The 23,929-nt window shown below is 43.3% G+C and overlaps 1 protein-coding gene across 2 annotated transcripts in view; it reads left to right on the top strand.

Annotated features, from left to right (window-relative positions):
- Window positions 1-2,791: 2,791 nt before the first annotated feature.
- LOC139545809 (MAP kinase-activated protein kinase 5-like) overlaps window positions 2,792-23,929 on the top strand; it is a 23,379-nt gene continuing 2,241 nt past the window's right edge. Inside the window, exons 1-13 of one of the 2 annotated variants that reach the window (XM_071354012.1) lie at window positions 2,792-4,804; window positions 13,118-13,191; window positions 18,684-18,759; window positions 19,278-19,375; window positions 19,642-19,750; window positions 20,034-20,123; window positions 20,304-20,399; window positions 20,501-20,581; window positions 20,817-21,004; window positions 21,225-21,345; window positions 21,555-21,685; window positions 21,894-22,006; window positions 22,165-22,269. In XM_071354012.1, the coding sequence (XP_071210113.1) occupies window positions 4,769-4,804; window positions 13,118-13,191; window positions 18,684-18,759; window positions 19,278-19,375; window positions 19,642-19,750; window positions 20,034-20,123; window positions 20,304-20,399; window positions 20,501-20,581; window positions 20,817-21,004; window positions 21,225-21,345; window positions 21,555-21,685; window positions 21,894-22,006; window positions 22,165-22,269 (1,318 nt within the window). In that variant the 5' untranslated portion in view covers window positions 2,792-4,768. Of the gene's footprint in view, window positions 4,805-13,117; window positions 13,192-18,683; window positions 18,760-19,277; window positions 19,376-19,641; window positions 19,751-20,033; window positions 20,124-20,303; window positions 20,400-20,500; window positions 20,582-20,816; window positions 21,005-21,224; window positions 21,346-21,554; window positions 21,686-21,890; window positions 22,007-22,164; window positions 22,270-23,929 lie in introns of both variants that reach the window. The other variant, XM_071354011.1, reaches the window with a different exon arrangement.

The following is a 23,929-nucleotide window of genomic DNA, read 5'->3' as shown; positions in this document are numbered from 1 at the left end:
GTGCGAGCAAGGAGGCCTACAAACCTGACTCAGTTACACCAGCTCTGTCAGGAGGAATGGGCCAAAATTCACCCAACTTGTTGTGGGAAGCTTGTGGAAGGCTACCCAAAACGTTTGACCCAAGTTAAACAATTTTAAGGCAATGCTACCAAACACTAATTGAGTGTATGTACACTTCTGACCCACTAGGAATGTGATGAATGAAATAAAAGCTGAAATAAATCATTCTCTCTACTATTATTCTGACATTTCACATTCTTAAAATAAAGTGGTGATCCTAACTGACCTAAGACAGGGAATTTTTACTTGGATTAAATGTCAGGAATTGTGAAAAACTGAGTTTAAGCGTATTTGGCTAAGGTGTATGTAAACTTCCGACTTCAACTGTATATACACACACATATATATATAAATATATATATATATTGGGGTTAAATAAATATAGAAACATAGAGAGATATATATATATATAACAACTGGTCTTCCGGCGCCGACAGAGATGGCCGCCATGCTTCGCGTTCCTAGGAAACTATGCAGTATTTCGTTATGTTTATGTCTTATTTCTTACATTGATACCCCAGGAAATCTTAGGTTTTATTACATACAGTCGGGAGGAACTATTGGATATAAGAGCAACGTCAACTCACCAACATTACGACCAGGAATACGACTTTTCCGAAGAGGATTCTCTGTTTGGTCCACCACCCAGGACAATGGATCGGATCCCAGCCGGCGACCCAAAACAACGGCGCCGTAGAAGGGGTAGACGGAGCGGTCTTCTGGTCAGACTCCGTAGACAGACACATCGCGCACCGCTCCCGAGCATACTACTCGCCAATGTCCAGTCTGTTGACAACAAGGTGGACGAGATCCGAGCAAGGGTTGCATACCAGAGAGACATCAGAGACTGTAACGTTCTTTGTTTCACGGAAACATGGCTCACTCGAGACATGCTTTCGGAGTCGGTACAGCCACCTGGTTTCTTCACGCATCGTGCTGAAAGAAACAAGCATCTCTCTGGTAAGAAGAAGGGCGGCGGTGTATGCCTTGTGATTAACGAGACGTGGTGTGATCATAACAACATACAGGAACTCAAGTCCTTTTGTTCACCTGACTTAGAATTCCTCACAATCAAATGCCGACTGCATCTACCAAGAGAATTCTCTTCGATCATAATCCCAGTCTCGTATATTCCGCCCCAAGCAGACACATCGACGGCCCTGAAAGAACTTCATTCAACTCTATTTAAACTGGAAACCACATATCCTGAGGCTGCATTTATTGTAGCTGGGGATTTTAACAAGGCTAATCTGAAAACAAGGCTCCCTAAATTCTATCAGCAAATCGATTGCGCAACCCGGGCCGGCAAAACACTGGAACATGTGAATGATTCTATGCTTACTGCTAATGTTTTATATACTGTCTATTTTTACATGTTTTTTATTGTTTTCTAAAAATACATTTTAAGTATATACATTTTTTAAATGGTCTAGGGGGAGTGTAAGAATATTTCCAAGATAAATACACATGACTGCAGGTTACTGCCGACTGACTGATCTACAAATCACCTTTCATCATAAATAACGACTCATTATTATTTGTAGATCAGTCAGTCACAATTTACCCATGATATACTGCGATTTTGATCGTAAAGCATCACAAATTTGTGGCCAGCTGAAGCAAAATGGTAATTAAAAGCACCACAAATTTCGACCATAGTAGAACATCATGTTGGAGGATAACAACACAGACAAATTAATCAAGGTAAGGGTGATTCATTTGAATATAGAACAATTGTTTGAATATTGGATTTGGTTATTAAAATCACTACACATTTTTGGTCAGCTGAAGCCAAATGGTTATTAAAAGCAGCAACGAGGGGGTGCAGTTTTTGTTTAAAAGATTTGACATTTACATTTACATTTAAGTCATTTAGCAGACGCTCTTATCCAGAGCGACTTACAAGTTGACCACTTTAGGCTGGGTTTCTGTACAGCACTTCGAGATATTAGCTGATGTACAAAGGGCTATATAAAATAAACTTGATTTGATTGATGATTGATATTGTTTTATTCTGTTCAATCAGAATGTATAAAGCCCAATTGAAATCACTTATAATGTATTTGTTGCCACCCTAGGGTAATTTAGAACTTGTATTATTCAAAAACATAAAATACTGTCAAACCGTCAAAAACGTGATATATTTTGGCCATATCGCCCAGCGCTAAGACTCAATCATGGACACTCTTACTGACAGTTGTGGCTGCTTTGTGTGATGTATTGTTGTCTCTACATTCTTGACTTTTGTGCTGTTTACTTTCTTGTTTGTGCCATGTTTTGGTGCTGCTACCATGCTGTGTTGTCATGTGTTGCTGCCTTGTTATGTTGTTGTCTTAGGTCTCTCTTTATGTAGTGTTGTGTCTCTCTTGTTGTGATGTGTGTTTTGTCCTATATTTATATTGTATTTTTATTTATTTATCCCAGGCCCTGTTCCCGCAGGAGGCCTTTTGCCTTTAGGTAGGCCGCCATTGTAAATAATATATTTGTTCTTAACTGACTTGCCTAGTTAAATAAAGGTTAAATAAAATAAAGACGTTGCATTCATCAACCAATGGTTGAGTGCCACGTCATCGACTGACAGATTGCTGTAACATATGTGGTTAGCTGATAAGTAAAATACCTATCCAGGCGTTGTACGATCTTGCATGCATTAGCAACGCCTGGGCAGAGGAATGCGCCCATAGGTTGCATAGCACCTTATCGACTGGGTAATTTACTGACAGAATGCTATAACATATTGTAACGAACCTGGGTTTATAAACGGATATCGATAAACGGATATCGACTCTGCTGCTTGAGCATGCTTTTGGGGCACAGTCAATAGCGCACTGGACTTCGTGCTAGAAGGTCGAGGGTTCGAGACCTGCTCTGCCTGTTTCATTACAATATGATGTAGTTAGCTGATGCGTAAAATACCTTAGCTTTTTTTTTTATTAACAACAAATCAATACAGGAAGTACATGTGGGAACAGAAGTGTATATATTAATAATATACAAAGGACAATTGGGGTAGGGGGTACATACATACACTTATTATTCCAACAGCTTTTTTTGTTAGTAGAGTATTTAATTGTCTTAAAATACAGTTAAATGTATTTTTGTAAGGTAAGAAAATGTGTTGTTTTGTTTGTAAATTTACATTTGTGATTTCAGCTTATTTCTATCGTAGGTAAAGAATCCAAGAAGTACATCTCTCCACAATAGTGTAAGATCTCCATAAATGTGTTCAATTATAAATCTACTGATGTCTTGCCACAGTTTTCTTACATAAATACAATGCCAAAAAAGATGCAACACTGTTTCTGGGTGGTCATCACAAAAGGAACAATTTGAGTTGATGTTTTCCTTCAACTTCTTCATGCATAAAATACCTATTCATGCGTTGTACGATCTGGTATGCGTCAGAAACGCCTGGGGAACGAATGTGCCCAATACTCAACATCTGGTCTTGTTTGAAGTCATTACTGCCGACAGTGCAGGCGACTGCCAACGGACTGATCTACAAAGAACACTGCATCATAAATAACTACTCGTTATTATTTGTAGGTCAGGTACAGTCACAATTTACCCTTGATACATTACGGGTTTGATCCTTTCAAACACCGCCAGAGATAGAGCACGGCCTCTTTGTTCTCGAATTGAACGCGATGGACCCCAAGGCCCAATAAATGTCTGTCTTTTTCCTGCCTGTTTTCATAAAAACGGCGAAAATGTGATAAGTGAACCGGGCTCAATGCTACTAATATATTTTACTTTGATATTGAAATGTTTCGTGATGACAATCCTCAAATATTTTGAATTGTAATGTCTTCAAATATGTATAATTCTCATCAGGCTTTCGTTATAGACAGTTATTGTTTAGTTAGACACAATTTTTCCTTTGACAAGAACCGTAGCTAGCTAGCTAGGGTTTAAGTCACTATACGATTCATCTTTATTATCGTTTAGCGAAGTGATATCTAATCTGGATGGCTATTCACTTTTACACTCGCTGGCAAATAATGGTTGGGACGGTTTGCTAGCAAGCCAGGCTCTTTTAGCGAGCTAATTAAGTTAGCGTCGACGAGTTTTGGTACTCGGCGAACCTCCCCCGCTTCATGTTCACATGAGGTCTCTCAACAACGCATTTCACTTAGCCAGTTTGCTTGCATTTAACAGTAACGAACCCCGAGACGAAGGGTCACGCTAATTAACGTTAGCAGCTCATTAGACCGGTGCGTGTCCTGTGGCTATCTTGCTACTGCTGTAGCTAGGCAAGTACAGCAGCTCAAGCATAGCACTCAATGCTGGCTAAAAATAACCAACTCTTTGTCCCCCATTCAGCACCCCACCAAAAGTGGTGAGCTCGCCTATTAGAGCCCATCCACCTTACGACTTTACATACAACCAGTTGGGACTTTGTCGCTCTACATGGTCGATACAGCCAAGTCAGGACGATCGGAAGAGGTTGGAGGCACTGTAGTTTGTGAGACGAACTCTCTCCGGCTGGGTGTCTTCAAGTCGGGTTACCAAAGTAAACGCATTCACCTGGCTTTTTGACCGAACATCAAGCGTCATCCATGGCGTTGGCCTGTCACCAGTAGCTTGTTCCCGGCAGGGAAAACGTTAGCTATTTAACATTAACAATACTGTTTAAGGTCACCCCCTTTGTTTTGATTGTAAACTGTGAAAGAAATCCTTAAAAGTTATTCTACCACAGTGGAACATCATGTCGGAGGATAACAACGCAGACAAATTCATCAAGGTACTGTAATGTTGATTAATTTGAATACAGAACAATTGTTTTCATGTTGGATGTGCTGCTAATGTTGTCATAAGGCTAGGGCTGGGAATTGCCAGGGACCTCACGATGTTATCACGATACTTAGGTGGTTATAAGATATCTATTGCGATTCTAGCTATATGTATTGCGATTCGATGTTCCAAACATATTTCTGCAGAAGGACACGAGAGCCATGAGAGAACGATGGAAATAAGTGTTGAAAACAAAGTGGCTCCATATTTAAAAAGAACATTTAGAACCAGCTATTAAGGAAAAATACAGACGTTTTGGTGCAGGTAGCTAGCGCAAAAATAATAGGATATTGTCAAAATGATATGATACGATTTATCGTCAGAAATAATATCCGGATATGTAACTATCAAATCCTCCCGTCACTACATAATGCATTGGAATAAGTGTCACTTGACTGATAAGAGTCAGATTGTACTTCAGAGACTAATGTCAGTTGTTTATTTCTATTGCAGACACATTTCGTTCCTCTTGTTATGTTATTGTTGTTTAGAAGAAATGTTTAATGCATAACATACACTCATGCTCATTTCAAATGACACAAATCTGACATGTTTTGGAAAGTTTACTTTTTCTTTCATCTCACATGAAACTTGCCTGGTTTGGTTTTCCACTTAAAGGAACACTACACTCAAAAGTATATTTTGGTATTTATTTAATTAGTCCATAGTTGACATGGTCCCAAAATATTTGGGTCAAATCAGCAATCAAGTTTTGTCAGTCAAGTTTTCAAGATATGTAACTTAAAAATACAGAGATCAATAAAAAATATAATAAAGTTACACAATAAAACAACAATAACAAGGCTATATACATGGGGTACCTGTACCTAGTCAATGTCATTTGCACATGTAGGTAGGGGTAAAGTGACTATGCATAGATAATAAACAGCGAGTAGCAGCAGTGTAAAAACAAGGGGGGTCAGTCAATGTAAATAGTCCAGGTGGCCATTTTATTAATTGTTCAGCAGTCTTATGGCTTGGGGGTAGAAGCTGATAAGGAGCCTTTTGGACCTAGACTTGGCGCTTGCCGTGCGGTAGCAGAGAAAACAGTCTGACCATTTTTTGGGGCCTAACTCTGACACCACTTGGTATATCAGTCTTGGATGGCAGGAATCTTGGCTCCAGTGATGTACTGGGCTGTATGCACTACCCTCTGTAGCGCCTTATGGTTGGATGCTAAGCAGTTGCCATACCAGGTGGTGATGCAACCGGTCAGGATGCTCTCAAGGGTGCATCTGTACAACTTTTGAGGATCTGGTAACCCATGCCAAATCTTTTCATTCTCCAGAGGGGGAAAATGTGCTGTCGTGCCCTCTTCACGACTGTTCTGGTGTGTTTGGACCATGATAGTTTGTTGGTGATGTGACTATCGTGACTATCTATCATGGTCCAAACACACCAGGATATAACAGCCTTCATTCTTCTGGGAAGGCTTTCCACTAGATATTGGAACATTGCTGCAGGGACTTTCTTCCATTCAGCTACGAGAGCATTAGTGAGGTCGGGCACGGATGTTGGCCGATTAGTCCTGGCTCACAGTTGGCGTTCCAATTCATCCCAAAGGTGTTCGATGGGGTTGACATCAGGGCTCTGTGCAGGCCAGTCAAGTTCTTCCACACCGATCTAGACCAAACCATTTCTGTATGGACCTCGCTTTGTGCATGGGGGCATTGTCATACTGAACAGGAAAAGGCCTTCCCCAAACTGTTGCCACTAAGTTGGAAGCACAGAATTGTCTAGAATGTAATTTTATGCTGTAGTGTTAAGATTTCCCTTCACTGGAACTAAGGGGCCTAGCCCATACCATGAAAAACAGGCCCAGACCATTATTCTTCCTCCACCAATTTTACAGTTGACACTATGCAGGGGGGCAGGTAGCGTTCTCCTGGAATCCACCAAACCCAGATTTGTCCGTCGGACTGCCAGATGGTGAACCGTGATTCATCACTCCAGAGAACGCGTTTCCACTTCTCCAAAGTCCAATGGTGGCGAACTTTACACCACTCCAGCAGACGCTTGGCATTGCACATGGTGATCTTAGGCTTGTGCACAGCTTCTCGGCCTAGAAGCACCCGACGAACAATTATTGTGCTGACGTTCCTTTTAGGTGCAGTTTGGAACTCGGTAGTGAGTGTTGCAACTAAGGACAGATTATTTTTAAGCACTTCAGCACTCAGTGGTCCAGGTCTGTGAGCTTGTGATGCCTACCACTTCACGGCTGAGCCGTTGATGCTCCTAGACGTTTCCACTTCACAATAACAGCACTTACAGTTGACCTGGGCAACTCTAGCATGGCAGAAATTTGACGAACTGACTTGTTGGAAAGGTAGTCATCCTATTATAGTGTCATGTTGAAAGTCACTGAGCTCTTCAGTAAGGCCATTCTACTGCCAATGTTTGTCTATGGAGATTGCATGGCGGTGTGCTCAAATTTATACACGTCAGCAACGGATTTTGCAGAAATAGCCGTTTCCGCTCATTTCAAGGGGTGTCCACATAATAATAATATGCTTGCAATAATAGTTTTTAACATGATTTTTGAATGACTACCTCATCTATTTTTATTTTATTTTATTTCACCTTTATTTAACCAGGTAGGCCATTTGAGAACAAGTTCTCATTTACAACTGCGACCTGGCCAAGATAAAGTAAGTGCGTGTGCGACAGAAGTAAAGCAGTGCGACAGAAACAACAACAGAGTTACACATAAACAAACGTACAGTCAATAACACAATAGAAAAATCTATGTACAGTGTGTGCAAATGTAGACGATTAGGGAGGTAAGGCAATAAATAGGCAATGGAGGCGAAATAATTACAATTTAGCATTAACACTGGAGTGATAGATGTGCAGATGATGATGTGCAAATACAGATACTGGGGTGCAAAGGAGCAAGAAGATAAATATCAATATGGGGATGAGGTAGTTGGGTGTGCTATTTACAGATTGGCTGTGTACAGGTACAGTGCTCTACTCTGACAGCTGATGCTTAAAGTTAGAGATGGAGATATAAGACTCCAGCTTCAGTGATTTTTGCAATTCGTTCCAGTCATTGGCAGCAGAGAACTGGAAGGAAAGGCGGCCAAAGGAAGTGTTGGCTTTGGGGATGACCAGTGAAATATACCTGCTGGAGCGCGTGCTACGGGTGGGTGTTGCTATGGTGACCAGTGATCTGAGATAAGGCGGGGCTTTACCTAGCAAAGACTTATAGATGACCTGGATCCAGTGGGTTTGGCGACGAATATGTAGCGAGGGCCAGCCAATTAGAGCATACAGGTCGCAGTGGTGGGTAGTATATGGGGCTTTGGTGACAAAACGGATGGCACTGTGATAGACTACGTCTTGTTTGCGGAGTAGAGTATTAGAGGCTATTTTGTAAATTACATCACCCAAGTCAAGAATCGGTAGGATGGTCAGTTTTGCGAGGGTATGTTTGGCAGCATGAGTGAAGGATGCTTTGTTGCGAAATAGGAAGCCGATTCTAGATTTAATTTTGGATTGGAGATGCTTAATGTGAGTCTGGAAGGAGAGTTTACAGTCTAACCAGACACCTAGGTAGTGACGATGAGAGAGATATTGTCTCTAGAATCATCATTTAAACCAGGTGATGTCACCGCATGTGTGGAACTAAAGGGTTAGCTAAGGCGTATTGAGCAGGGCTAGAGGCTCTAAAGTGAAATAAGGCAATAATCACTAACCAAAACAGTAATGGACAAGGCATATTGACATTAGGGAGAGGCATGCGTAGCCGAATGATCATAGGGGTCCAGTGAGTAGCTCGGTGGGCTGGAGACACGGTGAATCAGACAGCTAGCGGGCCAGGGCTAGCAAGCTAGCAGAAGGACCTTAGAGGGACGTCGCGACGGAAGAAGTCTGTTGTAGCTGTTACGTCGGCAGAGTAGTCGTGATGGATTAGCAGGGCTCCGTGTGGTAAAAGGGTCCAGGTTAATTGGCAAAATAGGTATAGTGGCCAATGAATTTGTCCGATGGGCCTCTTCAGCTAACATTCCGATATGCTCTAGACAGTTAGCGGGCCGCGGCTAGCAGATGGGCATTCAGGGGACATCGCAACGGAGGATCCAGTTGAAAAAAACCCTCGGGCAGATTACGTCGGTAGTCCAGATGTGATGCATCGGCGGGGTTCCGTGTCGGCAGTGAAAGGGGTCCAGGCCAATTGGCAAAATAGGTATTGTAGCCCAAGGAGTGGCTGATGGACCTACTTGGCTAGCCGGGAGATGGGCCTAGCAAAGGCTAGCGCCAGGCTAATTGGTTCTTGCTTCTGGACAGCGACGTTAGCCAGGAGTGGCCACTCGGATAGCATCTAGCTAGCTGCGATGATCCAGGTGAAAAGGTTCAGAGCTTGCGGTAGGAATCCGGAGATATGGAGAAAAGAAAGTCAGATTTTCTCTGGTTTGAGTCGTGCTGTGCAGACTGGCAAGAGTTGTCCGGGCTAAAGGTTAGCTGATGACTGCTAGCAGTGGCTAGCTGACTACTAGCTAGTAGCTGGCTAGCTTCTGTTGGGGGTTCCGGTTCAAAAGTAAAGAAAATAGCAGATCCATACCACATTGGGTGAGGCGGATTGCAGGAGAGTATGTTGAGGTTAAGAAAAATATAAAAAATATATGCGAAGTAAAAAGATGGGACAAGACGAGGACAAAGACGTCTGACTGCTACGCCATCTTGGATGATAATGACAGAATAGGACCCAAAGTTTGGTGACCCTAATTAGATGTTACATTACGTTTTCATACTTCATGTAGCTAGCTAGCCAACGTATTCATCCTTATTCCTATCTGATTAGATACTGTTGCACAAACATGCTTATCTAGGCCTACATCAGCACTGGTACCAGGCGGTATTAGATAACTAATTACGTTTGCTCTGACTCTTAGTACATTTAGCAAGCTAGCTAACTAACGATTAGCATTAGCAGCTAAAACAAATTATTTTAGCAACACCTTGCTAAGACAAACTAGCAAACAGTAGTTTGCAGACAGGAAGATACACAAACAAATGGGGTAATTATAGAATGCTTGTGGAAAGCAGCATGTCACCAACAATTATACATCCATCTGACCATGCAGAGTGGTCGAGCAACTGCTCTCTCCTTGAGTGTTGGGGGCAGGGTTTGGTGTAGTTGGGGGCAGCGTTTGGTGTAGTTGGGGGCAGGGCTTGGTGTAGCTCGGACAGCAGGTAGCCTAGTGTTTAGAGCGTTGGGCCAGTAACCGAAAAGTTGCTGGATCGAATCCCCGAGCTGACAAGGTAAAAATCTGTCGTTCTTCCCCTGAACAAGGCACTGTTCCCCGGTAGGCCGTCATTGTAAATAAGAATTTGTTCTTAACTGACTTGCCTCGTTACATTTTAAAAAATAGTTTGGGGCAGGGTTTGATGTAGTTAGGGGCATGCAGGAGAGGGAGAGCGATGACTGAAGAAGCAAATGGAGTAAACTACAAAAACAGACATTGCGTATCACATTTAACAAACCAAACATTGAAATACCGTTATAGAAGGTAAAGTAAAAACACAAACCAGTATGTGCATCAATACCGGTGTATATAGTAAAATACAGTATATCGCCGAGCCCTACCCAACCTATGACCTATCTATCAATGTGTTTAGTTCAGTTTTTCATTTGCTACATATCAGGACAATGTTTTTTGTGCTTTTTACACTACAGTCCTTTTTCTGGAATAGATTACATTTAAGTGTGACATTAAACCTCTGGAATGTGATGTCATGGTCAGAATAAGGAGTAGCTAACTACTGCATCAAGCACCCTCAAGCTCAAGGCAGTACGGGTATTGTGTCACGGTGCTGACTTTTGCCCGTTGCCTGCAGCAAAAGCCTCTATCCCGTCCTCTGGCTAGGCAGAGTACTTTAGGATTTTAGTTACCTCGGTGTAACAAGGGCCTAGCCGTGCGGCCCTACCAACCCTTCTATTTATTCGTACTGGCCCTTCGCGTGAGTTGGGTTTGTTCCTTCGTTCACGTTATCACTCCCTTATTTCCCCGGTCTAGTGTGGGGCCTTGGATAGATGAGTACTTTATTACTTTATGTTTATAGATTCTTCCTATACTCCCTTACCTTGTGTCTTCCTCTCTTATATATCAATACCTAATAACTAATCTTCCGTTAGTTATTATGCTCGTCAGCTAGTAGTCACTTGGAAACTAGTATTGTTATATGTTTGACTTTTCCAAAGATATATTATTGTCCCCACAATGAAATATTCTTTAGTGCTATCACTTTAACCTATAACCAGGGTCACTTTCCGTTCAGTGAGAGTGTCAAAGGCGTTTTCTCTCCAGATAGTTTCTCTGGCCTAGTTGTCAAAGTTTCAAGCTTTTATTAAGTCACTCTGTTTTTTGTCTTATACACGTTATTGCAGTTAAATGGTTATACAGTCCTAATACATCAATAATGCTCAATCAATCCTTAATGCGTTATGCTATGCCAGATACTATTGCAAATATAAATCAGCTTAAACACTTCTTCTTACTCTTAAACAAAGCAAATAACAATATATTTACCTTAAAGCTCTATTCCCTTGGTCCTTCCCGAAACTGGTGTCTATAAGAGTAATATTGGCAGCCTCTGCTGTGTATAATATTTGAATCTCTTATTGTCTCCAAATTTCTTATGGTTACACTTTTCACTGCCTACTGCCTAGATATTGACCCCTTTCTAATGACCCTTGGCTCTCTACGAGGCTTACTTATATCTGGGCTTTTTCAATCCTTCAAATTGAAATTGTCTCTGGTACTCCAAAAGATAGAACTTGTTGCTCTCCAGGAGATTTCTCTCATACACAACTGCGTCCTTTTACTTTTAAATGGAGTGACTTTCCAGGATACAACACAATTCTCAAGATATACCAGTCAATCTATTGCTTGTGCCTTAATGTCAAAGTAGTCAATACAAGCAGAGTATAGTGAAAAGTAATTTACCTTGTCTGATGATTCTCTATGATGTCCAAATCATATGTGTTGAGGATCATACCCTAGGCACTGACCTCTCCTTCTTTTATACCTCTCTTTAGACGCTCAGTTTGGGAGAAGACACTTAGGAGTGCAATCAATTTGTCACATTTTGCCACTACTACTTCTCTTGTAGCATGCTCAAAATTTTTCGGTGGGACTCAGTCCAATGTTAAGTCTTTCAGCACTGATGCCCATATATCTTCTTCCGCTAGGGCGTCAGTTTGGTCGAGCGGTTCATACCACTCTCCCTCAGCCTTCATGCTGATTGGTTCTTGTTTTATGTCTAGCTCTTTTTGAACCTTGGCTCCCTCTGATGGTTGATTTCTGTTGTGGCAGTCATTCCCCAGTCTATAATTGGTCCTAGGGTCCACGGGGGTAGCTCTGGATCTGGCCTGATTTCTAGGGGAGGGGTCTGATTTCTTTTACTTTTTGTTACAATTGTTAGCCCAAATTTAGACAGCTTTATGAATTATTTCATTTATTCTAAGGGCACTCCATTGCGACAGCTTGTGCGATAAGTCATGGTCCAATGACGGGACATGCTGCTAGCAGGTACAATGTCCAAAACTATATCCATAATTTGTAGAAGGTTCTGATTCGAGAGGCGCCGTTTGCATTGCTGAGCAGTGAACAAGAAAATATGATAATATCAATGTTTTGGTCTGGCTTTGCGCGGACATGTTTCCTCTACTTGGAATCCATTTTCAAAATAATTAAAAAAGGTGCCTAAGTTTGGGCTAGGGTATTATAGACTAATTAGCCTGCCAGATGCTTTTAGCCGGAGACACTTTAATGTATTAAGGCTATGTACCGCTCTGTGAAGTGTGAACCCCCTTTCCTCTCTCCAGGTCTGTCTTAAATGTTACCCAGCCAGCCTCCCAGTGTGGACCTCTAATAATCCCCAGACAACCCCTCAGCTGCCTGGCCTAGTCTCCCCTGCTCTTCTCCACTACTCTTAGTGTGTCATTGGGCATCCATATCAGCCATAATATCCGATCCAAGTGGCGCCTGCTCACACAGCTGGGTTAGAATGTGCTAAGGGAGAAGGGAGAGAGGGTGGGTTTTTGGAATAGCCTAGCACTGAGAATTGGAACACAGCTTGAGCCTGACTGCACACCAAAAGCTTCAAGGGCCAGAACGGTCCACACAACAGGAGCTTGACCTAGCAAAAGAGGGATTAGCCAACATTAACTGTGAACAGGGATGCTGCTGCCTACACTTGTTTAGTGTGTGACATTTTCCAATATCTATCTCTTGTGTTGGTCCTCCTCTCCCTCTCTTAGGAGACCTCCATCTTGGAAGAGTACAACATTAACTGGACACAGAAGCTCGGGGCAGGGATCAGTGGACCTGTTAGGTGAGCATTGTTCTATCAGAGTTTGCCCTATTTTGCGTAGTTTGCCCAGGGATACTAACTAATTTGTGCAATGTAGGATATGCATAACTTATTGCATATTAGGCCTAAATGCAGATGAGGTTGAAGAGTGGTCCTCCAGAGGAGTCCAGTGCTCTTAGACTGGATGGGACTAGTGTTAAAGGTGGTGTCACTCAGTGTATTTACAGTGCTAGGGCTGGGAATTGCCAGGGACCTCACGATACAATATTGTGCCAATACGATATGTATTGTGATTCTCACAATTCTATATACTCCGATTCGATACTGCAAACTTCTACAGATGCACCATCAATAGCATTCTGTAGGGCTGCATCGCCACCCGGTACGCAAACTATACCGCCCACAACCACATGACTCTACAGAGGGTGTTCCGGTCTGCCCAACGGATCACCGGGGGTAATCTGCCTGCCCTCCAGGACATCTACAGCACCTGGTGTCATAGGAAGGCCAAGAAGATCATCAAGGACCTGAGCCACGGCCTGTTCACCATTCTACCATTTAGCAGACAGAGACAGTACAGGTCTATCAACGCCGGGACCGAGAAACTAGAAAACAGCTTTGATCTCCAGGCCATCAGACTGTTGAACTAGCCAACCACCGCTTGGGTACTCTGCCTGGCAACTTAGACTGCTGCGCCATGTATGAAGAGACATTGAACACTGGTCATTTTTACAATGTTTACATACAGTTTTATCCACTTTATATGTATACTGAACAAAATTATAAATGCAACAGGTAAAGGGTTATGTTTCATGAGCTGAAATAAGTGTATGTATATACACTGCCGTTCAAAAGTTTGGGGTCACTTGGAAATGTCCTTGTTCTTTGAAGAAAAGCTGATTTTATTTATTTTTTATTTTTTATTTAAATAAAATAATTGTCCATTAAAATAACATCAAATTGATCAGAAATACAGTGTAGACATTGTTAATGTTGTAAATGACTATTGTAGCTGGAAACGGCAGATTTATAAAAATAAAAAGATTAATGAAATATCTACAGAGGCGTACATAGGCCCATTATCAGGAACCATCACTCCTGTGTTCCAATGGCACGTTGTGTTAGCAAATCCAAGTTTATCATTTTAAAAGGCAAATTAATCATTAGAAAACCCTTTTGCAATTATGTTGGCACAGATGAAAACTGTTGTTTTCAATCAATCTACACACAAATACCACATAATAACAAAGCAAAAACAGGTTTTTAGAAATTGTCTACAAATAAATAAACTATGACATTTACATAAGTATTTCGACTCTTTCCTCAGTACTTTGCTGAAGCACCTTGGCAGCGATTACGGCCTTGAGTCTTCTTTGGTATGATGCTACAAGCTTGGCACCGGTATTTGGGGAGTTTCTCCCATTCTTCTCTGCAGATCCTCTCAAGCTCTGTCAGGTTGGATGGGGAGTGTCGCTGCACAGCTATTTTCAGGTCTCTCCAGAGATGTTCAATCGGTTTCAAGTCCGGGCTCTGGCTGTGCCACTCAAGGACATTCAGAATCTTGTCCCGAAGCCACTCGTGCTTTGTCTTGGCTGTGTGCTTAGGGTCGTTGTTCTGTTGGAAGGTGAGCCTTCGCCCGAGTCTGAAATCCTGAGCGCTCTGGAGCAGGTTTTCATTAAGGAGCTCTCTGTACTTTGCTCCGTTCATCTTTCCCTCGATCCTGACTAGTCACCCAGTCCCTGCCGCTGAAAAACATACCTACAGCATGATGCTGCCACCATCTTTCCTCCAGACGTGATGCTTAGGATTCAGGCCAAGGAGTTAAATCTTGTGTTCATCAGACCAGAGTATTGTTTCTCATGGTCTGAGAGTCCTAGGACCTGATGAAACCTGACACCATCCCTACAGTGAAGCGTGGTGGCAGCTGTGGGGATGTTTTTCCAGTGGCAGGGACTGGTAGACTAGTCAGGATCGAGGGAAAGATGAACAGAGGAGTGTACCATAAAGGCCTGATTGGTGGAGTGCTGCAGAGATGGTTGTCCTTCTGGAAGGTTCTCCCCTCCAGAGGAACTGGGCGGCCAGCTCTAGGAAGAGTCTCGGTGGTTCCAAACTTTTTCCATTTAAGAATGGAGGAGGCCACAGTTTTTTTGGCGACCTTCAATGATGCATACATTTTTTGGTACCCTTCCCCAGATCTGTGCCTCGACACAATCCTGTCTCAGAGCTCTACGGACAGTCCTCATAGCTTGGTTTTTGTTCTGACATGCACTGTTAACTGTGGGACCATTTTATATAGACAGGTGTGTGCCTTTCCAAATCATGTCCAATCAATTGAATTTACCACAGGTGGACTCCAATCAATTTGTATAAACATATCAAGAATGATCAATGGAAACAGGATGTACCTGAGCTCAATTTCGAGTCTCATAGCAAAGGGTCTGAATACCTATGTAAATAAGGTATTTCTGTTTTTATTTGTAATACATTTGTAAAACAAAGTCTAAAAACCTGTTTTTGCTTTGTCTTTATGGGGTATTTTGTGTAGATTAAGGCTTAAAAAAAATGTAATCCATTTTAGATTAAGTCTGGTTTTTTGACAATCACCATGTTGCTAATCCAGTCGGTGGGCTCTGTGACAGTGGTGGCCATCCCTCTCATGTTTGTTCACTGCCTTCAGGCCTCTACAATCTCAGTCAATTCTATGTGTGCTCCCCTGACCACACACTCTGTTCTCCACAGTCATACTTAGTTCATTGTCTCACCTGAATATAGCTTCAGTTTGGTTTTGCTGGAGATAAGGTTAATCTTGTCCTTTATGCTCATCATGTCACAGGTTGCTCCTGAGTCTAATTGACACTGCTTTACTCCATTGTGCAGTTGTAGGTTGACAATATGTTTTTTCCCCCTGTGCATGCATTGCTCCTGGTTTACATTTTACATTTAAGTCATTTAGCAGACGCTCTTATCCAGAGCGACTTACAAATTGGTGCATTCACCTTATGATATCCAGTGGAACAACCACTTTACAATAGTGCATCTAACTCTTTTAAGGGGGGGGGTTAGAAGGATTACTTTATCCTATCCTAGGTATTCCTTAAAGAGGTGGGGTTTCAGGTGTCTCCGGAAGGTGGTGATTGACTCCGCTGACCTGGCGTCGTGAGGGAGTTTGTTCCACCATTGGGGTGCCAGAGCAGCGAACAGTTTTGACTGGGCTGAGCGGGAACTGTACTTCCTCAGAGGTAGGGAGGCGAGCAGGCCAGAGGTGGATGAACGCAGTGCCCTTGTTTGGGTGTAGGGCCTGATCAGAGCCTGAAGGTACGGAGGTGCCGTTCCCCTCACAGCTCCGTAGGCAAGCACCATGGTCTTGTAGCGGATGCGAGCTTCAACTGGAAGCCAGTGGAGAGAGCGGAGGAGCGGGGTGACGTGAGAGAACTTGGGAAAGTTGAACACCAGACGGGCTGCGGCGTTCTGGATGAGTTGTAGGGGTTTCATGGCACAGGCAGGGAGCCCAGCCAACAGCGAGTTGCAGTAATCCAGACGGGAGATGACAAGTGCCTGGATTAGGACCTGCGCCGCTTCCTGCGTGAGGCAGGGTCGTACTCTGCGAATGTTGTAGAGCATGAACCTACAGGAACGGGTCACCGCCTTGATGTTAGTTGAGAATACGACATTCTTCTATTCTATTCTGGTTGAATAGATATGTCCATTATTTCCATTCTCCAGTTCCTCTTCCAGGGCTGCAGTATCCACTGTGTTTAGTTGGCACGAGGCTTGTTTCTTCATGCACATTTTAGCAAATTGATTTACAATTTCACACAGACGTCAAGCCTTACCATAGTCTGGGCATAGCTCCCGTCCTCGCCTGTGATTGTTGCTGCAGTATCTGCATATCCCAGGGCTTTCCCCTGCTGCACTCAATTGATGTTTTTTATTTTTCTTGCTTAAGTGTGGGTCGCCATCCGTTGATGCTGTTGTCCCCTGATCTGTCCTGCGTCATTGCTTTCATTCTCCTATCTGTCAACACTGCAGCCCGGCAGATCTCAATGGCAGAGGCTGGAGTGAGACCACGTTCTCAGAGGAGGAGGAGGAGGAGGAGGCGGCGGCGACAACGACAACGACGTGCACCCTCATCAGCAATCCCAAACACCACTCTGTCCCTTATCAGCTCATCTTTTAATTGTCCATAGTCACAAGAGGCTGCTTTCTCTTAATCAGGTCACAAAAGCATCAATTGACTCACCCTCTTGTCTGCAGGTGCTGAAAATGAAGCGTTCAAAGATAAATCAAATATACAGTTTAAAGTATCTCTCGAGGGCAATTAGAATAGCTGCAATGTCCTTTCCCTGATCTGCTGTTATATACAAGTGTTTTGTAGATGGGATGACACTCACTGCCCATCACTCTTCTCAGTGTTGCTGTCTGCACTTCAGCTGATTTGTCGTATAATCCAGAGGCTAGCAGATCGTCTTCAAACTCGACCTTAAAATTAACCCAGTTATTGCCTAAATCGGCAGTCATTTTCATTTCATCTGGCGGCGGTATGTTGGTAGCCATGCTGACACTGTATGCAAGCTAGTTAACGAGGAACACATGGCTAGTTAACTAGCTTGCTCCTAATGCTGATGCCAAAACCTTGATATCCTAAAGTACTTACAGCAGCAGTGCACTACAGACTCCAGCAACGTGATGTACACTTATTTTGGGTTCAGTTACTTCTGACACCATGTTTGTGTGATAATAATGGCTCGGACTCAGAGCTTTGAGAATACTTCAGTCATGTTAACATGGAAACCATGGAATGCCGGGACGGCCCAGAATGCAACCATAGTACATAAGGTGCAGTACACCTGAAGGCCAATAGGTGGGGACCTACTCTATCAGGTGGACTACTCCCTGTAACATGTCTGTCTCTGGTATTTCACTCCTACTGATCTTTGGTTGAAGCAAAATGTACCTCCAGGATAGGCTAGGCTTTATTCGTAGTGTAATCTCAGTTTAGGAGCAGAGGTTTTGGTCCTTGTTGGGGACTGTCTTTATTTGTTTCTAGGAACAAATTGTAGCCTACTAGCCTAGTACTGGTATTAGGCCTACTTTTATTTAAATCTGCAAAATGTAACTTTTTGGGCGACCCGACCAAATGTGAGTTATAGATCTGTAATTCTCATTGAAAGCAAGTCTAGTGTGCGCCATATCTATGCTTTCCATTAAGTTTTTGCGTCTTTAACTTTCAGTTTTGTACACCAGCTGAAAATACAATCTTTTTTTATTACGAAAAATATATCTTACTGCAGTTTAGATGGTAAAATGATTCTCTACACAATGACTGCTTGTTTTGTCACAAACTGAAAGTAGGCAACTCTTCCAATTTTACCAACAGGAAATGGCGGAGCGATTTCTGCATATTGCACATTTAACTTAATAATAGAGTGGACTACCGTGCACCATGAAAAACTGCCTCAGTATTTTTATATTGTCAAATGTTTTCCTTGAAATGTTTATTTTCCCCTCCAAAGAGTTTGTGTGAAGAAGTCGACTCAGGAACGATTGGCCCTGAAAATCCTAATTGATCGTCCCAAGGCCCGAAATGAGGTTTGAACCATTGTTTTGCCTTTCTGATTGTCTTTTGTACGTCCTTGTCTGTTTGTCGTCTGCGCTCTAGGTGTCTATGTTTGGTCAGCGTTGAGTCTCCTGTGTTGTCTTTGTCTACGTTCCAAAGGACATCCTATTCCCTATGTAGTGCATTACTTTTAACCAGGGCTCTAGGGCTAAAAATAGTGCACTATATAGGGAATAGTGTTCCATTCGGGGGCATGCACTTTGTCTCGTCTTTCATCATTGTGTGTCTTCTTGTCTTCACTCTTCAACTAATACTCAGGGTGGCTGTGTCTGTCACTCACCCACTCAATGTCATCACCAGCCCATGACTTACTTCCCTGATAAAGCACCTCCAATAACTGCAGTTGATCAGCTGTGTGAGGTGAAGTCGAAACGAGCAATGCAGTCACATGCCACCCCCCCTCCCAAATTGACCCACTACTACTGTTTACTTTGTCCGTCAGGCATCTTACTGAGTCTACCTTTAACTCCCTGTTCTGTCCATGATTCAGGTGCGGCTCCACATGATGTGTGCTACACAACCCAACATCGTGCAGATTATGGAGGTGTACGCCAACAGTGTGCAGTTTCCTCACGAATCCAGTCCAAGGTGAGGAAGGAGCAAGTCCAATGTACCAGCACATATAACATGTTATTGACGGGCTCATTTGAAACACATGTGAATGTTATCGAATTGCTACATAGTGTATTTACACGTGTTATGCTCCTGCACCTAGTGTTCGTGTATCTGTTTAAATGTAACAATAGGTAACCATGTCATTCACAGATGTAACAACGAAACAAAAACTTTACCCCAGATTTGAGTGGAGGAAAATGCCTTGATTGCCTTAATTTTCCACTTCTATGTGGCTGCAGAGCGAGGTTACTGATCGTCATGGAGATGATGGAGGGAGGCGAGCTGTTCCACAGGATCAGTCAGCACAGACACTTTACAGAGAAGATGGCTAGCCAGGTCACCAAACAGGTAACCCTAAAATGCCTCTGTGGCTCAGTTGGTAGACCAAAGTGCTTGCAACACCAAGGGTCGATTCCTATTGGGGCCACCCATATGGAAAATGTATGCACGCATGACTGTAAGTCACTTTGGATAAAAGCGTCTGCTAAATGGCGTGTATTAGATTTATGCACATTCAAACGTGACAAATTCCTCCTTCCAGGCTGCTAATGCACCCGTGCATTAATAACATAACTTCCTGTGAACGTTGTGTAGTTGAGCCTATGTCTGAGTTTCCTCTGTCCCCCATCAGATCGGCCAGGCCCTGGAACACTGTCACTCACTGAATATTGCACATCGAGACCTGAAACCAGAGAACCTGCTCTTCAAGGATAACTCCCTGGTGAGGGGATAGATGGGCTTACGGGGAAACGTGCACGCGCACACACACAGCTCTTACTACAGCTGTCTAGTAATAGGCTACAACAAACATGTTGTTGTAATAGGCTACAACAAGCACGTTGCAAGAGTCCTTTCACCTTTTTAGGAAATATGTTCTGACATTCTCCCTTTCATGTTCAAGGATGCACCGGTGAAGTTGTGCGATTTTGGATTTGCAAAGATTGACCAGGGGGACTTGATGACCCCACAGTTCACTCCTTACTACGTTGCACCTCAGGTAAGGATGGGTGCTCTGCTCAGATCTGACACCAGGTTGGGGAGCATTTAAAAAAAAAAAAGTCCTGCTTCAATGAGTGTCGTCTTCTCCTCTCACCCTAGGTACTTGAGGCTCAAAGGCGACACCAGAAGGAAAAGTCTGGAATAATACCTACCTCACCCACCCCTTACACCTATAACAAGGTGAGCAACTACCCTACCTCAGCCACGACAAACCATTATCCCACAAATGGCAGCATCTCAGTTTTTTTTTTCATCTCACAAGCATCTTCACATGCTGCAACATATTTCCACTATATGACATCAGTGTTGTTTACAGGGTCGTGTCGAGCTAACTCTTCTTCATTCTCTCCCTCCCTCTCTTTCTCTCTCTATCCCTATGGCCTGGCTCATTCACTTTCCCTTGCTGTGCGTACAGAGCTGTGACCTGTGGTCCATTGGGGTGATCATCTACGTGATGCTGTGTGGCTACCCTCCCTTCTACTCCAAGCACCACAGCCGCACCATCCCCAAGGATATGCGCAAAAAGATCATGACGGCCAGCTTTGACTTCCCCGAGGACGAGTGGAGCCAGATCTCTGAAATGGCCAAGGACATTGTCCGCAAGTACGTCCCTACAGCAGGTCTTACTGTGTGTGTGTGTGTGCGCCAAGGATATTGTCCTCAAATACCTCCCCAACATGGATTGTGGGTGTCTCCAAATTTTAAACAGATGGCATGGTTCATGAGTGATGTTTTAGGCAAAACCAATTTGGACCGCAAACAGTGCTGTATTGTTTGGATTGAGTAGGAAGACTAGTTCACTAATATTACTCTCCCTCTGTAGGTTGCTGAAGGTGAAGCCTGAGGAGAGGCTGACCATTGAGGGTGTACTGGAACACCCTTGGCTCAACTGCACAGAGGCCCTGGACAACGTGCTGCCCTCCGCACAGATGATGATGGACAAGGTGGGCCTGGATGGATGGACCGAGATGGAGAGCATTTATATAGCTCTCTGTCTCAAAGCATTACATAGATCCAGTCATACTTAATACAGGGCTGTGAGACTCCGGGGACCGAACTTTTGCTGCCTGCCTTAAAAACGTCAATGTTCATGGTGTAACACTTTGCCTTGTGACCCTTCCTGTTTCCCGCCAACTCTCTCTCCCTCTGCCAGGCAATGGTAGCAGGGATCCAGCAGGCCCATGCTGAACAGCTGGCTAACATGAGAATACAGGACCTCAACATCAGCCTCAAGCCACTCAACTCAGTCAATAACCCCATCCTGAGGAAGAGGAAACTCCTAGGGTCTGTTGGTCTCTCTGTCTGTCTGTCTGCCTGCCTTACATGCCTCTCTGCCTCTTTTGTAGTTGGTTAGGATCTGCTTCACATTGTCTGACTGTAGAGCCCATAGTGAGGAGTGACTTTCAACAGCACTGCTAAACCAAATATGTGTGTGTGCGGTTGGTGTCTGGTACATGTATATCCTAACTGTGTGTGTTTTGTGGTACAGCAGCAAGCAGAGGGATGGCTTCTTCATCCACGATCCAGAGAACGGCGGCGAGGACGCCAATGTGGCCCTGGAGAAACTCAGAGACGTCATCGCTCAGTGTATCCTCCCACAGGCTGGTCAGTCTCGCACACACACACGCACGCACCACACTTCACGTCAACCAATACAGGTGTACATCTCCTATTGACAAGCACAGAAAAACAGACATGTATGCACTTACGCATTTACTTGGTATACAGCACAGACACTTGACACTTAACTGTGTTTGTGGCAGGGGAGAATGAGGACGAGAAACTGAATGAGGTGATGCATGATGCGTGGCGTTTCAACCGAGACTGCAAACTACTGCGAGACGGGCTGCAGGGCCTCAGCTGGAATGGTAGGCACAACACGGCACTATATACGGCATACAGTGTGCAATGTCAGCTTATACAGTTGATGTCGGAAGTTTACATACACTTAGGTTGGTGTCATTAACGTTTTTTTTCAACCACTCCACAAACTTCTTGTTAACAGACTATAGTTTTGGCAAGTCGGTTAGGACATCTACTTTGTGCATGACACAAGTAATTTTTCAAACATTTGTTTACAGACATATTATTTCACTTATAATTCACTGTATCACAATTCCAGTGGGTCAGAAGTTTACATACACTTAAGTTGACTGTGCCTTACACAGCTTGGAAAATTCCAGAAAATTATGTCATGGCTTTAGAAGCTTCTGATAGGCTAATTGACATTATTTGAGTCAATTGGAGGTGTACCTGTGGATGTATTTCAAGGCCTACCTTCAAACTCAGTGCCTCTTCGCAAAATCAAAATAAATCAGGCAAGACCTCAGAAAAAAAATGGTACACCTCCAGAAGTCTGGTTCATCCTTGGGAGCAATTTCCAAACGCCTGAAGGTACCACGTTCATCTGTACCAGCAATAGTACGCAAGTATAAACACCATGGGACCACGTCATACAGCTCAGGAAGAAGACGCGTTCTGTCTCCTAGAGATGAATGTACTTTGGTGCGAAAAGTGCAAATCAATCCCAGAACAACAGCAAAGGACATTGTGAAGATGCTGGAGGAAACGGGTACAAAAGTATCTATATCCACAGTAAAACGAGTCATATATCGACATAACCTGAAAGGCCGCTCAGCAAAGAAGCCACTGCTCCAAAACCGCCATAAAAAAGCCAGATTACGGTTTGCAACTGCACATGGGGACAAAGATTGTACTTTTTGGAGAAATGTCCTCTGGTCTGAGGAAACAAAAATAGAACTGTTTGGCCATAATGACCATCATTATGTTTGGAGGAAAAAAGGGGATGCTTGCAAGCCGAAGAACACCATCCCAACCGTGATGCACGGGGGTGGCAGCATCATGTGGGGGTGCTTTGCTGCAGGAGGGACTGGTGCACTTCACAAAATAGATGGCATTGTGAGGTAGGAAAATTATGTGAATATATTGAAGAAACATCTCAAGACATCAGTCAGGAAGTTAAAGCTTGGTCGCAAATGGCTCTTCCAAATGGACAATGACCCCAAGCATACTTCCAAAGTTGTGGCAAAATGGCTTACGGACAACAAAGTCAAGGTATTGGGGTGGCCATCACAAAGCCCTGACCTCAATCCTATAGAACATTTGTGGGCAGAACTGAAAAAGTGCGAGCAAAGAGGCCTACAAACCTGACTCCGTTACACCAGCTCTGTGAGGAGGAATGGGCCAAAATTCACCCAATTTATTGTGGGAAGCTTGTGGAAGGCTACCCGAAACGTTTGACCCAAGTTAAACAATTTAAAGACAATGCTACACCCAATAGTATTTGGTATGTGAACTTCTGACCCACTGGGAATGTGATGAAATAAATAAAGCTGATTTAAATCATTTTCTCTACTATTAATCTGACATTTCACATTATTAAAATAAAGTGGTGATTGACCTAAGACAGGGAATTTTTACTAGAATTAAATGTCAGGAATTGTGAAAAACTGAGTTTAAATGTATTTGGCTAAGGTGTATGTAAACTTCCGACTTCAACTGTATACA

This window comes from Salvelinus alpinus, chromosome 19, assembly GCF_045679555.1.
Source record: "Salvelinus alpinus chromosome 19, SLU_Salpinus.1, whole genome shotgun sequence".
Taxonomy (NCBI): Eukaryota; Metazoa; Chordata; class Actinopteri; order Salmoniformes; family Salmonidae; genus Salvelinus; species Salvelinus alpinus.
This window is presented reverse-complemented; position numbering and strand designations above follow the sequence as displayed.